This window comes from Fistularia commersonii, chromosome 8 (assembly GCF_037954325.1).
Source record: "Fistularia commersonii isolate RoL2024-O1a breed Wild chromosome 8, RoL_Fcom_v1.0, whole genome shotgun sequence".
In the NCBI taxonomy this organism is placed as follows: domain Eukaryota; kingdom Metazoa; phylum Chordata; class Actinopteri; order Syngnathiformes; family Fistulariidae; genus Fistularia; species Fistularia commersonii.
The window spans coordinates 4,450,624-4,462,875 of record NC_141291.1 but is presented as its reverse complement, the minus strand read 5'-3'; the positions used below and the strand labels follow the sequence as shown (position 1 = coordinate 4,462,875).

General features: G+C 47.1%; 2 protein-coding genes across 2 annotated transcripts in view; both read right to left on the bottom strand.

Annotated features, from left to right (window-relative positions):
- The window catches only part of LOC147231647 (uncharacterized), a 44,920-nt gene that overhangs the window by 24,679 nt on the left and 7,989 nt on the right, over positions 1-12,252 (bottom strand). The window contains exons 16-33 of the mRNA XM_086151615.1: positions 8,584-8,605; positions 8,463-8,490; positions 8,290-8,374; positions 8,013-8,159; positions 7,720-7,931; positions 7,524-7,627; positions 7,319-7,437; positions 7,049-7,216; positions 6,736-6,935; positions 6,541-6,653; positions 6,081-6,187; positions 2,570-2,740; positions 2,284-2,489; positions 2,098-2,195; positions 1,880-1,998; positions 1,388-1,543; positions 369-583; positions 164-249 (exon numbers count right to left, since the gene is read on the bottom strand). Of these exons, the coding sequence (XP_086007741.1) occupies positions 164-249; positions 369-583; positions 1,388-1,543; positions 1,880-1,998; positions 2,098-2,195; positions 2,284-2,489; positions 2,570-2,740; positions 6,081-6,187; positions 6,541-6,653; positions 6,736-6,935; positions 7,049-7,216; positions 7,319-7,437; positions 7,524-7,627; positions 7,720-7,931; positions 8,013-8,159; positions 8,290-8,374; positions 8,463-8,490; positions 8,584-8,605 (2,356 nt within the window). The remainder of the gene's footprint in view (positions 1-163; positions 250-368; positions 584-1,387; positions 1,544-1,879; positions 1,999-2,097; positions 2,196-2,283; positions 2,490-2,569; positions 2,741-6,080; positions 6,188-6,540; positions 6,654-6,735; positions 6,936-7,048; positions 7,217-7,318; positions 7,438-7,523; positions 7,628-7,719; positions 7,932-8,012; positions 8,160-8,289; positions 8,375-8,462; positions 8,491-8,583; positions 8,606-12,252) is intronic.
- Positions 8,825-12,009, bottom strand: LOC147231648 (uncharacterized). Its single transcript, XM_086150586.1, has 12 exons — positions 11,891-12,009; positions 11,614-11,760; positions 11,321-11,532; positions 11,125-11,228; positions 10,920-11,038; positions 10,650-10,817; positions 10,337-10,536; positions 10,142-10,254; positions 9,842-9,948; positions 9,549-9,725; positions 9,072-9,280; positions 8,825-8,977 (listed from the first exon to the last, which is right to left on the bottom strand). The coding sequence occupies exons 2-12, from the start codon at positions 11,722-11,724 to the stop codon at positions 8,851-8,853; spliced, it is 1,647 nt and encodes a 548-aa protein (XP_086006712.1). The 5' UTR covers positions 11,725-11,760; positions 11,891-12,009; the 3' UTR covers positions 8,825-8,850.

Here is a 12,252-nt window from a genome sequence, read left to right as displayed (position 1 = left end):
AGCTGACCACTTCAACACTTCTCCACTTACTCGGGTTTGAACGGGAGGAAATCAAATCAAGTGTTTATTTGGATGCAGAATGACCCTTGAGTACCTTCTGTCAGGGAACAATAATTTGGGGGAGAAAAACGAACGATTCAAATCACTGCGTCAAGACACAAACCTCGAAGGAAAAGGAGGGTGCGGCTGAAGATCGCTGCTTGAGTTTCAGTGCTGAGTGTCGAGCGGAGTGAGTCCAGTACTGCTATCCTGGTGTCAGAGGAGAAATAGTTTATAAAAGCCCCCTGTCAATCCTTCCATCTCATCACCCAATCACATCAGCTTCCCGGAGAGCATCGCATCAGACTGTCAGCACCAGAAGTTCTTACATTTCTTGTCTGCCCTTGCAGCTCCTTTGGGTCCCTATGTCAAACAAAGGAGCCACCTGGTCGGGAGGAAGGCCGACCAGAAGGGGACGGAGTCGAAGCCGGAGCCAGAGCAGGAAATCCGTGTCATTGACGGCCGAGGACGACAGAAATCCGCTGTCCAGGACTTCCTGGAGGAAGGCGGATTTCACCTCTTGGGTGTAATTGCTGGGGTAGACCTGAAGGAGGACGTTTGCACAGGATTAGTTACGGCCCAACTGGTGTTTTAAAAATGCAAGGAATACAATATCACATAATTAGTTTTCAAACTAACGGCCGAACAAAGCCATTATTCATCATTAACATTAGCTCCGTTTGCATCATTTTCAATGCAGGCATTGGAAGATATCAGATTTTTGTGCAGTTCACACAAGAAAAACAGAAAGAAGGCAGTGGGTTCACAAGTTGAGAAAGATAAATGTTGGCATGGTGCACTGTGGCGCAGTGATAAGCACCAAACAGCAAGAAGCTCCCTGGTTTATGGTCCGTGTGGAGTTTGCATGTTCGCACTGCGGCTTCACTTTATCTTGCAAAATCAAAACACATGCAGGAGTTTCTGTGGAAACCCTGAATTGCCCAGATGTGTGAATGATACAGTGAACGTCTGTACGTCTATGTATGCAAGCCGGTGATCGACCGCTGAACTCCCTCTATGGCCCGATGATAGTTGGCATGGGCTGTTTACACTGAGTGGGAGATTATGACGGCTAGGATCTTGCAGGAAAGATGGGTTTTTACAAGGGTTGTAATGTTTTAGCAGAAAGATCCTATTAACAGAAGTACATTGAGATATTCAAGTAAAAGAAGAAGCTCCAACTAGACATGGAGCAGATTTCAGTCATAACTACGGAAGGATTTAAACACGATACCTCGGATGCGTCGACCGCCAGGCATCCAAATCTGTGCTTTCACATTCGATGGCCTCTGTATTTGGTATGCCTGGTACATGTAGAAGATTTTGGGCGTTTCCCCAAGATATTTACCTCAATCACCGGGGACACCGTGTCAAAGAAATCAGCGTAGTCATCAGGGTCGATGACCGTCATGAGTTTTGCCACATCTTGGATGGTATTCAGCTGCGTGGGCGTGGATGCAAGCTGGCCAAGCTGTACCGGTGTCAGAAGCTCTGCAACCTCCAACTGGAAACAGGAAAAAGCAGGTCAATGAATCACACACGCTCATAAGCTAGTCATTTGAGGATTTAGGACAAAGTGCTGATTGGCTGACTTTTGCCTTTTTTTTTTTGGTATTTGCATTTAATCCAGACATTTCCGAACATTCAGCTACTGCAAAGAATTGCTTAAATCTACATCACCTTCCTGATCCTGGATCCAACACAGGAAAGTAATGAACAGACAGCAAAATAAATTCAACACACTTTCTTTTTCTTTTGCTATCATGCTATCGGAAAATACCCAAGCCTGTAGACACTAGTTCTACTAGTTTTTCATGTACTTTTCTCAAATGTTTCTTACTCCATTGAAATCATCCTTCAAAGACACAAAGTCCGCAAAGGACCCGTGTTTGCGGAACTGGCCAAAGTTGTCTTCCAGCCAAAGACGGTCATCATTCAGGCTTTTGACACAGGGGGAACCTATGAAAATATTAGACACCACAACAGGCTGGGGTTTTTAACACACAGCAAACAGCAATGAGCAAGTTTGACATCATGCCTCCGGGTCTTGTGATTTACCAGAGGATTGCTGGCTGAGATAGTCTTTGGTGAAACTGTAAACCAGTTGGCACTGGCTCACAGAAAGGTCCTCGAAAACACTGTCGAATCCCTTCACACTGCAATAAACCAGAGCAATGATGCAGTAAGATGCTATTATTCCCCATATTTAAATTTGTCATGGAGAGAAAAATGTTTTCCACTCACATTTCTTCATACGACTGGCAAGGAATACTTTTTGGAATACTTTCAAGCGTGTCGGAGCTAACACTTGGAAGGCACAATCGTAGGTTCTCCTGAAACCACAGTCTATATCCTTCGGGCTCCAGAGTGGTCAGTGTTGGTTGAAGTGCCGCCAGGGTCTGGTTCAGGATGACAGCTTGTACGTCTGGGTCGAGAACTGTCAGGTTTTGCTGGTTGAGGTGAATGAATATGTATTATTATTGTGTCTCACTGGTTATGATAATATAGTCGCCATGATAAAAATGCTTGCCTTGGCAGATTCTCTCACAAAGGTATCAAAGAAAGAGGTGAGCTCTTCCACATCTGACGATGCAGTCAGTTCCTCAAATAAAAGTCTTGTGAAGGTTGTATTTGACAGGTTGTCTGAGTCAAGAAGCAAGTTTGCTTGTTGTTGTGAAGAAAGAGATCCTAGCAATGAGACCTGGGAGAATAAGCAGAAGAATACTGTGTTAAAAAAGCATCAAATAGGATGAGAAAGTGCCAGAAAAATAAAAACAAAATCACTCGATAAAAATGTCAAATGCAGCCTCAGGGCGGCACTGGCCGGAGTCTCCCCAAGCCTGCCTTGGGCGGGCACTGAACAGTGTCTCCCTGAGCCGGTCCCAAGCCCGGACAAATGCAGAGGGTTGTGTCAGGAAGGGCATCCGGCGGAAAACTTTTGCCAAAACCAAACATGCAAATCGACCATAATAACCAGATCATACCGGATCGGTCGAGGACCGGCTTAACAATGACCGCCACTGGTTCTGATGACCTAAAGGGAACCAATGGAAACTGGGCTACTGTAGTTCAAAGAAGAAGTTGAGGAAGGCGTGTTAGGAAGCAGAGAGAGAAGGGGAAAGGAAAGAGCCTGGAACTGAGAGTAGGGACTTTGAATATTGGGACTATGACAGGAAAAGGTAGAGTTTATTTGACATGATGCAGAGAAGGAAGGTGGATATACTGTGTGTCCAGGAGACCAGGTGGAAAGGTAGTAAGGCTAGAAGCCTAGGAGCAGGCTTTAAGTTATACTATCATGATACTGACAATCATGAAGAGGGATGGAGTTGGAGTTATCTTGAAGGAGGAGTTTGTTAGGAAAGTTCTGGAGGTGAAAAGAATGTCAGATACACTTTCTGAGTCTGAAACTGGAAATTGAAAGCGTGATGCTCAATGTATGCCCCCCAAGTGGGATGGGAATTTGAAGAGAAGGAGAAGTTCTGGAATGAGTTAGATGAAGTGATGCAGAATATCCCCAGAAAGGAGAGAGTGGTCATTGGTGCAGACTTCAATGGACATGTTGGTGAAGGCAATAGAGGGGATGAAGAAGTGATGGGCAGATTTGGTATCCAGGATAGGAATGCAGTGGGACAGATGGTGGCAGATTTTGCAAAAAGGATGGAAATGGCTGTAGTGAACACCTTTTTCCAGAAAAAACAGGAACATAGGGTAACTGATAAGGGCGGAGGTAGGAGCACGCGGGTAGACTACATCTTGTATAGACGAGGTAACCTGAAAGAGATCAGTGACTGCAAAGTAGTTGTAGGTGAGAGTGTATCCAGACAGCATAGGATGGTGGTTTGTAGGATGACTCTGGTGACAAGGAAGATGAAGAGGACAAAGGCAGAGCAGAGGACAAAGGGGTGGAAGCTGAAAAGGGAGGAGTGTTGCATGGTTTTCAGGGAGGAGTTGAGAAAGGGTCTGGGTGGCCAGGGTGAGCTTCAAGATGATTGGACAACTACAGCTAGTGTTATCAGGGAGACAGGTAGAAGAGTACTTGGTGTGTCATCTGGAAGGAAAGTAGATAAGGAGACTTGGTGGTAGAATGAGGAGGTGCAGGAGTACCTACAGAGAAAGCGGTTAGCGAAGAAAAAGTGGGATACTGAGAGGACTGAAGAGAACAGACAGGAGTTCAGGGAGATGCGGTGAGAGGTAAAGTAGAGGTAGCAAAGGCAAAACAAAGGGCGTACAATGACTTGTATGCTCGGTTGGATAGTAAGGAGGGTGAGAATGATCCATACAGGTTGGCGAAACAGAGAGATAAAGATGGAAAGGATGTACAACAGCTCCTGGTGATTAAGGACAGAGAGGGAAATGTATTGACAGATGCTAGAAGAGTGATGGGAAGATGGAAAGAGTACTTTGAAGAGCTGATGAATGTGGAAAATGAAAGAGAGGCAAGGGTAGAAGAGGTGACTATTGTAGACCACAAAGTAGAAAGAGATTTGTAAAAGTGAAGTGAGGAATGCATTGAAGAGGATGAAGAGTGGGAAGGCAGTTGGTCCTGATGATATACCTGTGGAGATGTAGAAGTGTCTAGGAGAGGCAGCGGCAGAGTTTCTGACTAGATTATTCAACAGGATCTTAGAGAGTGAGAAGATGCCTGGAGAATGGAGACAAAGTGTGATAGTGCCTTTTTTTAAGAATGAGGGGGATGTGCATATTTACAGCAACTATAGAATGATGAAGTTGATGAGCCATACAATGAAGTCATGAGAAAGAGTAGTGGAAACTAGACTGAGAGCAGAAGTCAGCATTTGTGAACAGCAGTATGGCTTCATGCCCAGGAAGAGTACTACAGATGCAGTATTTGCTTTGAGAATGCTAACAGAGAAGTACAGAGAAGGCCAGAGGGAGCTGCACTGTGTTTTTGTAGACCTGGAAAAAGCATTAGACAGGGTGCCAAGCGAGGACCTTTGGTAGTGTGTAAGGAGGTCTGGAGTAGCAGAGAAGTATGTTAGACTGGTGCAGGACATGTATGCTAGCTGTGAGACACTGGTACGGTGTGCTGTAGGTGTAACAAAGAAGTTCAAGGTGGAGGTGGGACTCCATCAGGGATCAGCTCTGAGTCCCTTCTTGTTCGCAGTGGTGATGGACAGGGTGACAGATGAGGTTAGACAGGAATCTCCATGGACCATGATATTTGCATATGACATTGTGATCTGTAGTGAGAGCAGAAAATAGGTAGAGGAAAATCTAGAGAGGTGGAGGTATGCTCTGGAAAGGAGAAGAAGGAAAGTGAGTTGCAGCAAGACAGAATATATGTGTGTGAATGAGAGGAACTCGAGTGGAACGGTGAGACTACAGGGAGTGGAGATCAAGAAGCTGGAGGATTTCAGGTACTTGGGGTCAACAGTCCAGAGCAACGGAGAGTGCGGAAAAGAGGTTGAAGAGATGGGTTCAAGCAGTTTGGAATGGGTGGAGAAAAGTGTCAGGGGTACTATGTGATCGAAGACTATCGGCCAGAATGAAAGGAAAGGTGTACAAGACAGTGGTGAGACCAGCGATGCTGTATGGACTAGAAACTGCTAAAATGACCAAAAGACAGGAGGCGGAGTTAGAGGTTGTAGAGATGAAGATGTTGAGGTTCTCTTTGGGAGTGACCAGGATGGAGAGGATCAGGAATGAGTCTATCAAAGGGACGGCAAATGTTAGATGTTTTGGAGAGAAGGTCAGAGAAGCCAGACTGAGATGGTTGGGTCATGTAAAGAGGAGGGAGAGTGAATATATTGGTCGACGGATGCTGGAATTGGAGCTGCCAGGCAAGAGGTCTCGAGGAAGACCAAAGAGAAGATTTTTGGACGTAGTAAGAGAGGATATGAAGTTAGTTAATGTGAGAGAGGAGGATGCAGAGAAGAGGTTAGATGGAAAAAGTTGACTCGCTGTGGTGACCCCTGAAGCAAGAGCCGAAAGAAGAAGAACTCAATAAAATGTCAGGAATTACATTACAGGAGAGGATGGTATATTCTTCTGAGGAAAAGCTAGTTAGAAGGAGGACCTACCGAAGAGAGGTTGAAGAATCTGAAGTCAGAGTACGATGCGTCCACGGAAAAGGGGCCCAGGTTTTTCTCCAGCCATTCACCATCAGTTTCAATCCCTTGCCTGCAAACTAATGTTTGGAGGTACAAATTAGCATTTGGACAATGCAAAGCAAAATCACTTAAAATATAATCCTCTTGACAAATGCGCAATGTCACAATTTTCCCCATGTCATTCAAAGAGATTTGTTCACAGCCTTTCACCATCAGTCTCATTGCCTGGCCTGCAAACTATTGTTCGGAGGTGCAAATGTGCGATGGGGACAATAAAAGAAAGAAATCTCCTTTACAAAAATCCACCCGAATTGTATCCAATGTCCCTTGCCTTCCCCGTGACATTTCTAACACTTTTGCTCACATCTTCATGTCCACAGAAGGACCTACTGAGGTAAACATGTTGCAAAGATCACTGCTCCAGCCCTACCTGGTTGGTTGATGACGCTGGCCGATTCCCTCAGGTAGTCCAGCATAGCCAGAGTGATTCCTGGTCTTACCTGTGGTGGCATTGCGTGGAAAACACTGGCCAACCCCCTGACACTGAAAAGGTTGAAAAGGAGACAGTGTTGCCCGCACATGCAGTGACGTGTTGTCCGTTGAGTTTCTACGAAAGGCTTCTTACATGATGTGATAGTTTGTGCAGTTGATGTCTGTGGTGGCAATTGTGAGCATGGTTGGTGTGAAACTGGGGAGAACGGGAGACAGTCTCCCTGGGAACAAGAGGGCCCAATCTTCTCTTTCAAAGTCTGTGAAATGAGGCCTCAGGATTCCGAAGGTCAAATTCATTGCCCGGTCTCTGACAACTGGCTGGAAATCAGGTACCTGTCAAATATTCAGCACCACAGGATTTTGAACACCTGGAACTTGTATGCTCCAATCACAACGCATCACACAGCATTAGCAATGTGGACAAGGGTTCCTGTGCAGCGTCTTACCCTCTGATGCGCCGTCAGCTCTGCCAGGAATTGATCCAAATTTTCTCGAGCATCGCCTTCTCTGAGTTGCTCAAAGACCAGGTCGAGCTGGCTGCTGTCATTCAAAGCCTCTGAGCTCAATATAAACTGGGCCAACTGCTTCGGGCTCAGCAGTGACAGTGTTTCAGGCTGTGAGGGAGAGTAAGGACAATTGAAACAGCAGTGTTTTGACTCTACCACCAACAGACCCTGATTTGGGGGCAAGAGTCTACCGGTGTCTCTGCCACTTACAATGGAGAAGTTGGGGTTGAGGCCTTGCAAATCCTGCAGCGTCGCAAAGACGGAGAAGCCGCCCAAGTTTTGCTGCAGCCACTGGACACTATCATTGGTAGATGACACACAGCCGGAGTCTACAGGAAAGGTGGAGACAAAGAGGTTGGCAGCATCCTTTCCTGTCCCGCGTAACATTCTAGAAAATGGACAAAACTGGCTTGACCTGATGAGTCATTTCTGGACAGGAATGGCTTGATGAAATGAGTGAAGACTGATGCCTGTCTTTCTGTTTCCATGTGTGCCCTTTGGCTGCTGAAGGCCTGAATGCTAAAGCACGAGACAAAAGCCAGAACATGTAAATGTCTACTGTGGTTAACTGCAGGTTCCTCATGGGTACAGCTTTTTACACGTTTGCTTACACGGTGCGGTAGGTCTGGCAGCTGAAATTCTTCCCGCTGAGGCAGAAGAGGAAGTTGGGAGATGCAGAGGCCAAAAATGGACGAAGCTTGGTCTCGAACCAGTCGCTGACAAAGGCCTCGTTCTCCAACTGTTGCTCGGAGAAGTTGTTGATGCTCAGCTCTCCAAGAGCCTCCAGAGGTGGTGAAAGTGATGGGTGGCTGGTGTGGGGGGCCTAGAATGGCAAATATTACGATTTGGCTTGGACATGATGAGGGTATCACCGGTGTTTGTCAGATTGCTGGACTGGCTTTACCATGGTGGCGAATAAATCCAGAGCCTGTGGTACTGCAGCAGGAGCTTTTTGCAAGAGGAGCTTCCACACCTCCACCGGGTATGTCCTTTTGCTCTCTAGTGAGCAGTTCATCAGTGTCGCCAAGTTACCCCCTGTCAGATGTGCGCCCTTGGATGTGATTTGGCCAGAAGGAAAGACAGAACAAGTCACTCAGGACCTTAGTCCACCTTAGTCCCCAACTTCATGGACCTTAGTCCGCGGATAGCATTGCAACACAGCTCGAGTCAAACTTTCTTACAGTGGAACAGGCATGCTCTGTGAGGTTGAAACTGCACAGGGTCTCAGAAGAACTGCTGGCAGACAGCGCCTCTTCGCTTTGGGAGCTGAGGGGGGCAGTTGAAAAGGACACCTTTGTCAGGTTTTCTGAGAATTGAAGCAAACACCGCACAAAGAGAACACAACTTGACATACCTGTTGACTGCAGCACAGACCAGGTCCTCTGTGAAGAGACAACAAACATGGATCAGACATCGTCCTCTTAGTGTGCGCTAGTCTCATCAACACAGAGATAACTTATACGATAGCAACTCACCATCGACTGGGGTCTGGTGGCACTGGAGATGAACAAAAGATATGTGTTAACTTGAAATACCTTAAACGTCCTCTTATCAATGTGTCAAATGTGGACTTTGCTGTATGTCAATTGCGTTCTTTTGAAATCCACAGAAGCGACCTCACCTTGAAGAAGCGTGGATCCGGGCAATCTGTTGGAAAGCAAAAATCAAATGACAACATGGCCTCTAGTCGGAGTCATCACAGTTGGCAAATGGTACCCTCAAGAGAAAGAGTCTTCACTGTGTCAGCTGACCACTTCAACACTTCTCCACTTACTCGGGAACATGTCTTTGAGCTCCTCGATGCTGGATCTCACATCGTGCGTAAGGTGCAGCGGTAGGGATCGCAAACTTTGCCGGAGACCAGTGATTCTGTCAGTGTAAAAGAGCCGTGAATGTGAATTGGTGTGCGTCCAAACATTTTGTCCTGCATCTTCAAGGTGTCTCGTAAACTTTCATCTCTTACATGGCTTGGTAGGAGGCGCAGCTGATGTTCCGGGGGATCACCACCAAAGAACTTGGACCGAGGCTGGCGATCACAGGATTCAAATTCTCCTGGAACAACTCCTCAAAGTCTTGGGGCTGGAAGTCTTCAAATTCAGGAGCCAGAGCCGTCAAAGTCAGGGTCAAGATGAGCTTTCGTACCCCCGGGTGTTCCACAAAGGTGATGTTTTTCTGGAGGCAAATGGACTGATGTTTCAGTTCTGGGGACAAGGGAATCTTTTCGAAGACCACATTTTTCTTTTTTTGTTTCCCGGTATGACTCGAGTCCAAATCAAAAGGTGTTGTTGGAACAAGGTCATTTTGAAGTACCGGCTTGCATGTTGCCCCTTCTTTGCTCCAGCAGGGAGTCTTTGAGGAGGGCACTAGGATCCAGTGATAGTTATGATTGCAATGTTTGTCGAAGAAGGCATCATTTTCCAATCCAATTACATGCATTTACCTCGTTGGCGATGGTTGCAAATGCCCTGAGAAACTGGCGGAGTTGCTCTACGTCAGGGGGGACCGCAAAGCTCTCGAAGACCTCTCTTACAAGGTGCTCATTGTCCAAGGCACCACTGTTTGGATCCAGGATCAGCTCAGCCCTCTGGCCCGGTGTAAGGAATTCCACAACTCCCTCCTGATGACACAAACAGTTCAAAGCTTTGACCACCCGGATCGACTTAACCCACCGCCCTGTGCTGCGACCTTACCGCCTGTTGGCCAGGTCAACTGGTGTTGCGGGCAAAGACCTACCGCAGAGAGGTTGAAGAATCTGAGGTCAGAGTATGATGCGTGCATGGAAAAGGGGCCCAGGTTTTTCTCCAGCCATTCACCATCAGTCTCATTCCCTGGCCTACAAACTATTGTTCGAAGGTGCAAATGTGCGATGGGGACAATAAAAGAAAGAAATCTCCTTTATAAAAATCCACCCCAATTGTATCCAATGTCCCTTGCCCTTCCCATGACATTTCTAACACTTTTGCTCACATCTTCATGTCCACAGAAGGACCTACTGAGGTAAACATGTTGCAAAGATCACTGCTCCAGCCCTACCTGGTTGGTTGATGACGCTGGCCGATTCCCTCAGGTAGTCCAGCATAGCCACAGTGAATCCTGGTCTTACCTGTGGTGGCATTGCGTGGAAAACACTGGCCAACCCCCTGACACTGAAAAGGTTGAAAAGGAGACAGTGTTACCCGCACATGCAGCGACGTGTTGTCCGTTGAGTTTCTACGAAAGGCTTCTTACATGATGTGATAGTTTGTGCAGTTGATGTCTGTGGTGGCAATTGTGAGCATGGTTGGTGTGAAACTGGGGAGAACGGGAGACAGTCTCCCTGGGAACAAGAGGGCCCAATCTTCTCTTTCAAAGTCTGTGAAATGAGGCCTCAGGATTGCGAAGGTCAAATTCATTGCCCGGTCTCTGACAACTGGCTGGAAATCAGGTACCTGTCAAATATTCAGCACCACAGGATTTTGAACACCTGGAACTTGTATGCTCCATTCACAACGTATCACAAAGCATTAGCAATGTGGACAAGGGTTCCTGTGCAGCATCTTACCCTCTGATGCGCCGTCAGCTCTGCCAGGAATTGATCCAAATTTTCTCGAGCATCGCCTTCTCTGAGTTGCTCAAAGACCAGGTCGAGCTGGCTACTGTCATTCAAAGCCTCTGAGCTCAGTATAAACTGGGCCAACTGCTTCGGGCTCAGCAGTGACAGTGTTTCAGGCTGTGAGGGAGAGTAAGGACAATTGAAACAGCAGTGTTTTGACTCTACCACCAACAGACCCTGATTTGGGGCCAAGAGTCTACCGGTGTCTCTGCCACTTACAACGGAGAAGTTGGGGTTGAGGCCTTGCAAATCCTGCAGCGTCGCAAAGACGGAGAAGCCGCCCAAGTTTTGCTGCAGCCACTGGACACTATCATTGGTAGATGACACACAGCCGGAGTCTACAGGGAAGGTGGAGACAAAGATGTTGGCAGCATCCTTTCCTGTCCCGCGTAACATTTTAGAAAACGGACAAAACTGGCTTGACCTGATGAGTCATTTCTGGACAGGAATGGCTTGATGAAATGAGTGAAGACTGATGCCTGTCTTTCTGTTTCCATGTGTGCCCTTTGGCTGCTGAAGGCCTGAATGCTAAAGCACGAGACAAAAGCCAGAACATGTAAACGTCTGCTGTAGTTAACTGCAGGTTCCTCATGGGTACAGCTTTTTACACGTTTGCTTACACGGTGCGGTAGGTCTGGCAGCTGAAATTCTTCCTGCTGAGGCAGAAGAGGAAGTTGGGAGATGCAGAGGCCAAAAATGGACGAAGCTTGGTCTCGAACCAGTCGCTGACAAAGGCCTCGTTCTCCAACTGTTGCTCGGAGAAGTTGTCGATGCTCAGCTCTCCAAGAGCCTCCAGAGGAGTTGAAAGTGATGGGTGGCTGGTGTTGGGAGCCTAGAATGGCAAATATTATAATTTGGCTCGGACATGATGAGGGTATCACCGGTGTTTGTCAGATTGCTGGACTGGCTTTACCATGGTGGCGAATAAATCCAGAGCCTGTGGTACTGCAGCAGGAGCTTTTTGCAAGAGGAGCTTCCACACCTCCACCGGGTATGTCCTTTTGCTCTCTAGTGAGCAGTTCATCAGTGTCGCCAAGTTACCCCCTGTCAGATGTGCGCCCTTGGATGTGATTTGACCAGAAGGAAAGACAGAACAAGTCATTCAGGACCTTAGTCCACCTTAGTCCCCAACTTCATGGACCTTAGTCCGCGGATAGCATTGCAACACAGCTCGAGTCAAACTTTCTTACAGTGGAACAGGCATGCTCTGTGAGGTTGAAACTGCACAGGGTCTCAGAAGAACTGCTGGCAGACAGCGCCTCCTCGCTTTGGGAGCTGAGGGGGGCAGTTGAAAAGGACACCTTTGTCAGGTTTTCTGAGAATTTTGAAGCAAACACCGCACAAAAAGAACACAACTTGACATACCTGTTGACTGCAGCACAGACCAGGTCCTCTGTGAAGAGACAACAAACATGGATCAGACATCGTCCTCTTAGTGTGCGCTAGTCTCATCAACACAGAGATAACTTATACAATACCAACTCACCATCGACTGGAGTCTGGTGGCACTGGAGATGAACAAAAGATATGTGTTAACTTGAAATACCTTAAA

What these genes read in the sequence shown, in the direction of transcription:
- LOC147231648 (XM_086150586.1), bottom strand. Translation starts at nt 11,724, where the DNA reads ATGAACTGCTCACTAGAGAGCAAAAGGACATACCCGGTGGAGGTGTGG. An exon ending in TTGCAACCATCGCCAACGAG is followed by an intron (nt 9,281 to 9,548) that starts GTAAATGCATGT and finishes ATTTGCCTCCAG; the next exon opens with AAAAACATCACCTTTGTGGA. An exon ending in TGCGCCTCCTACCAAGCCAT is followed by an intron (nt 8,978 to 9,071) that starts GTAAGAGATGAA and finishes TTACACTGACAG; the next exon opens with AATCACTGGTCTCCGGCAAA.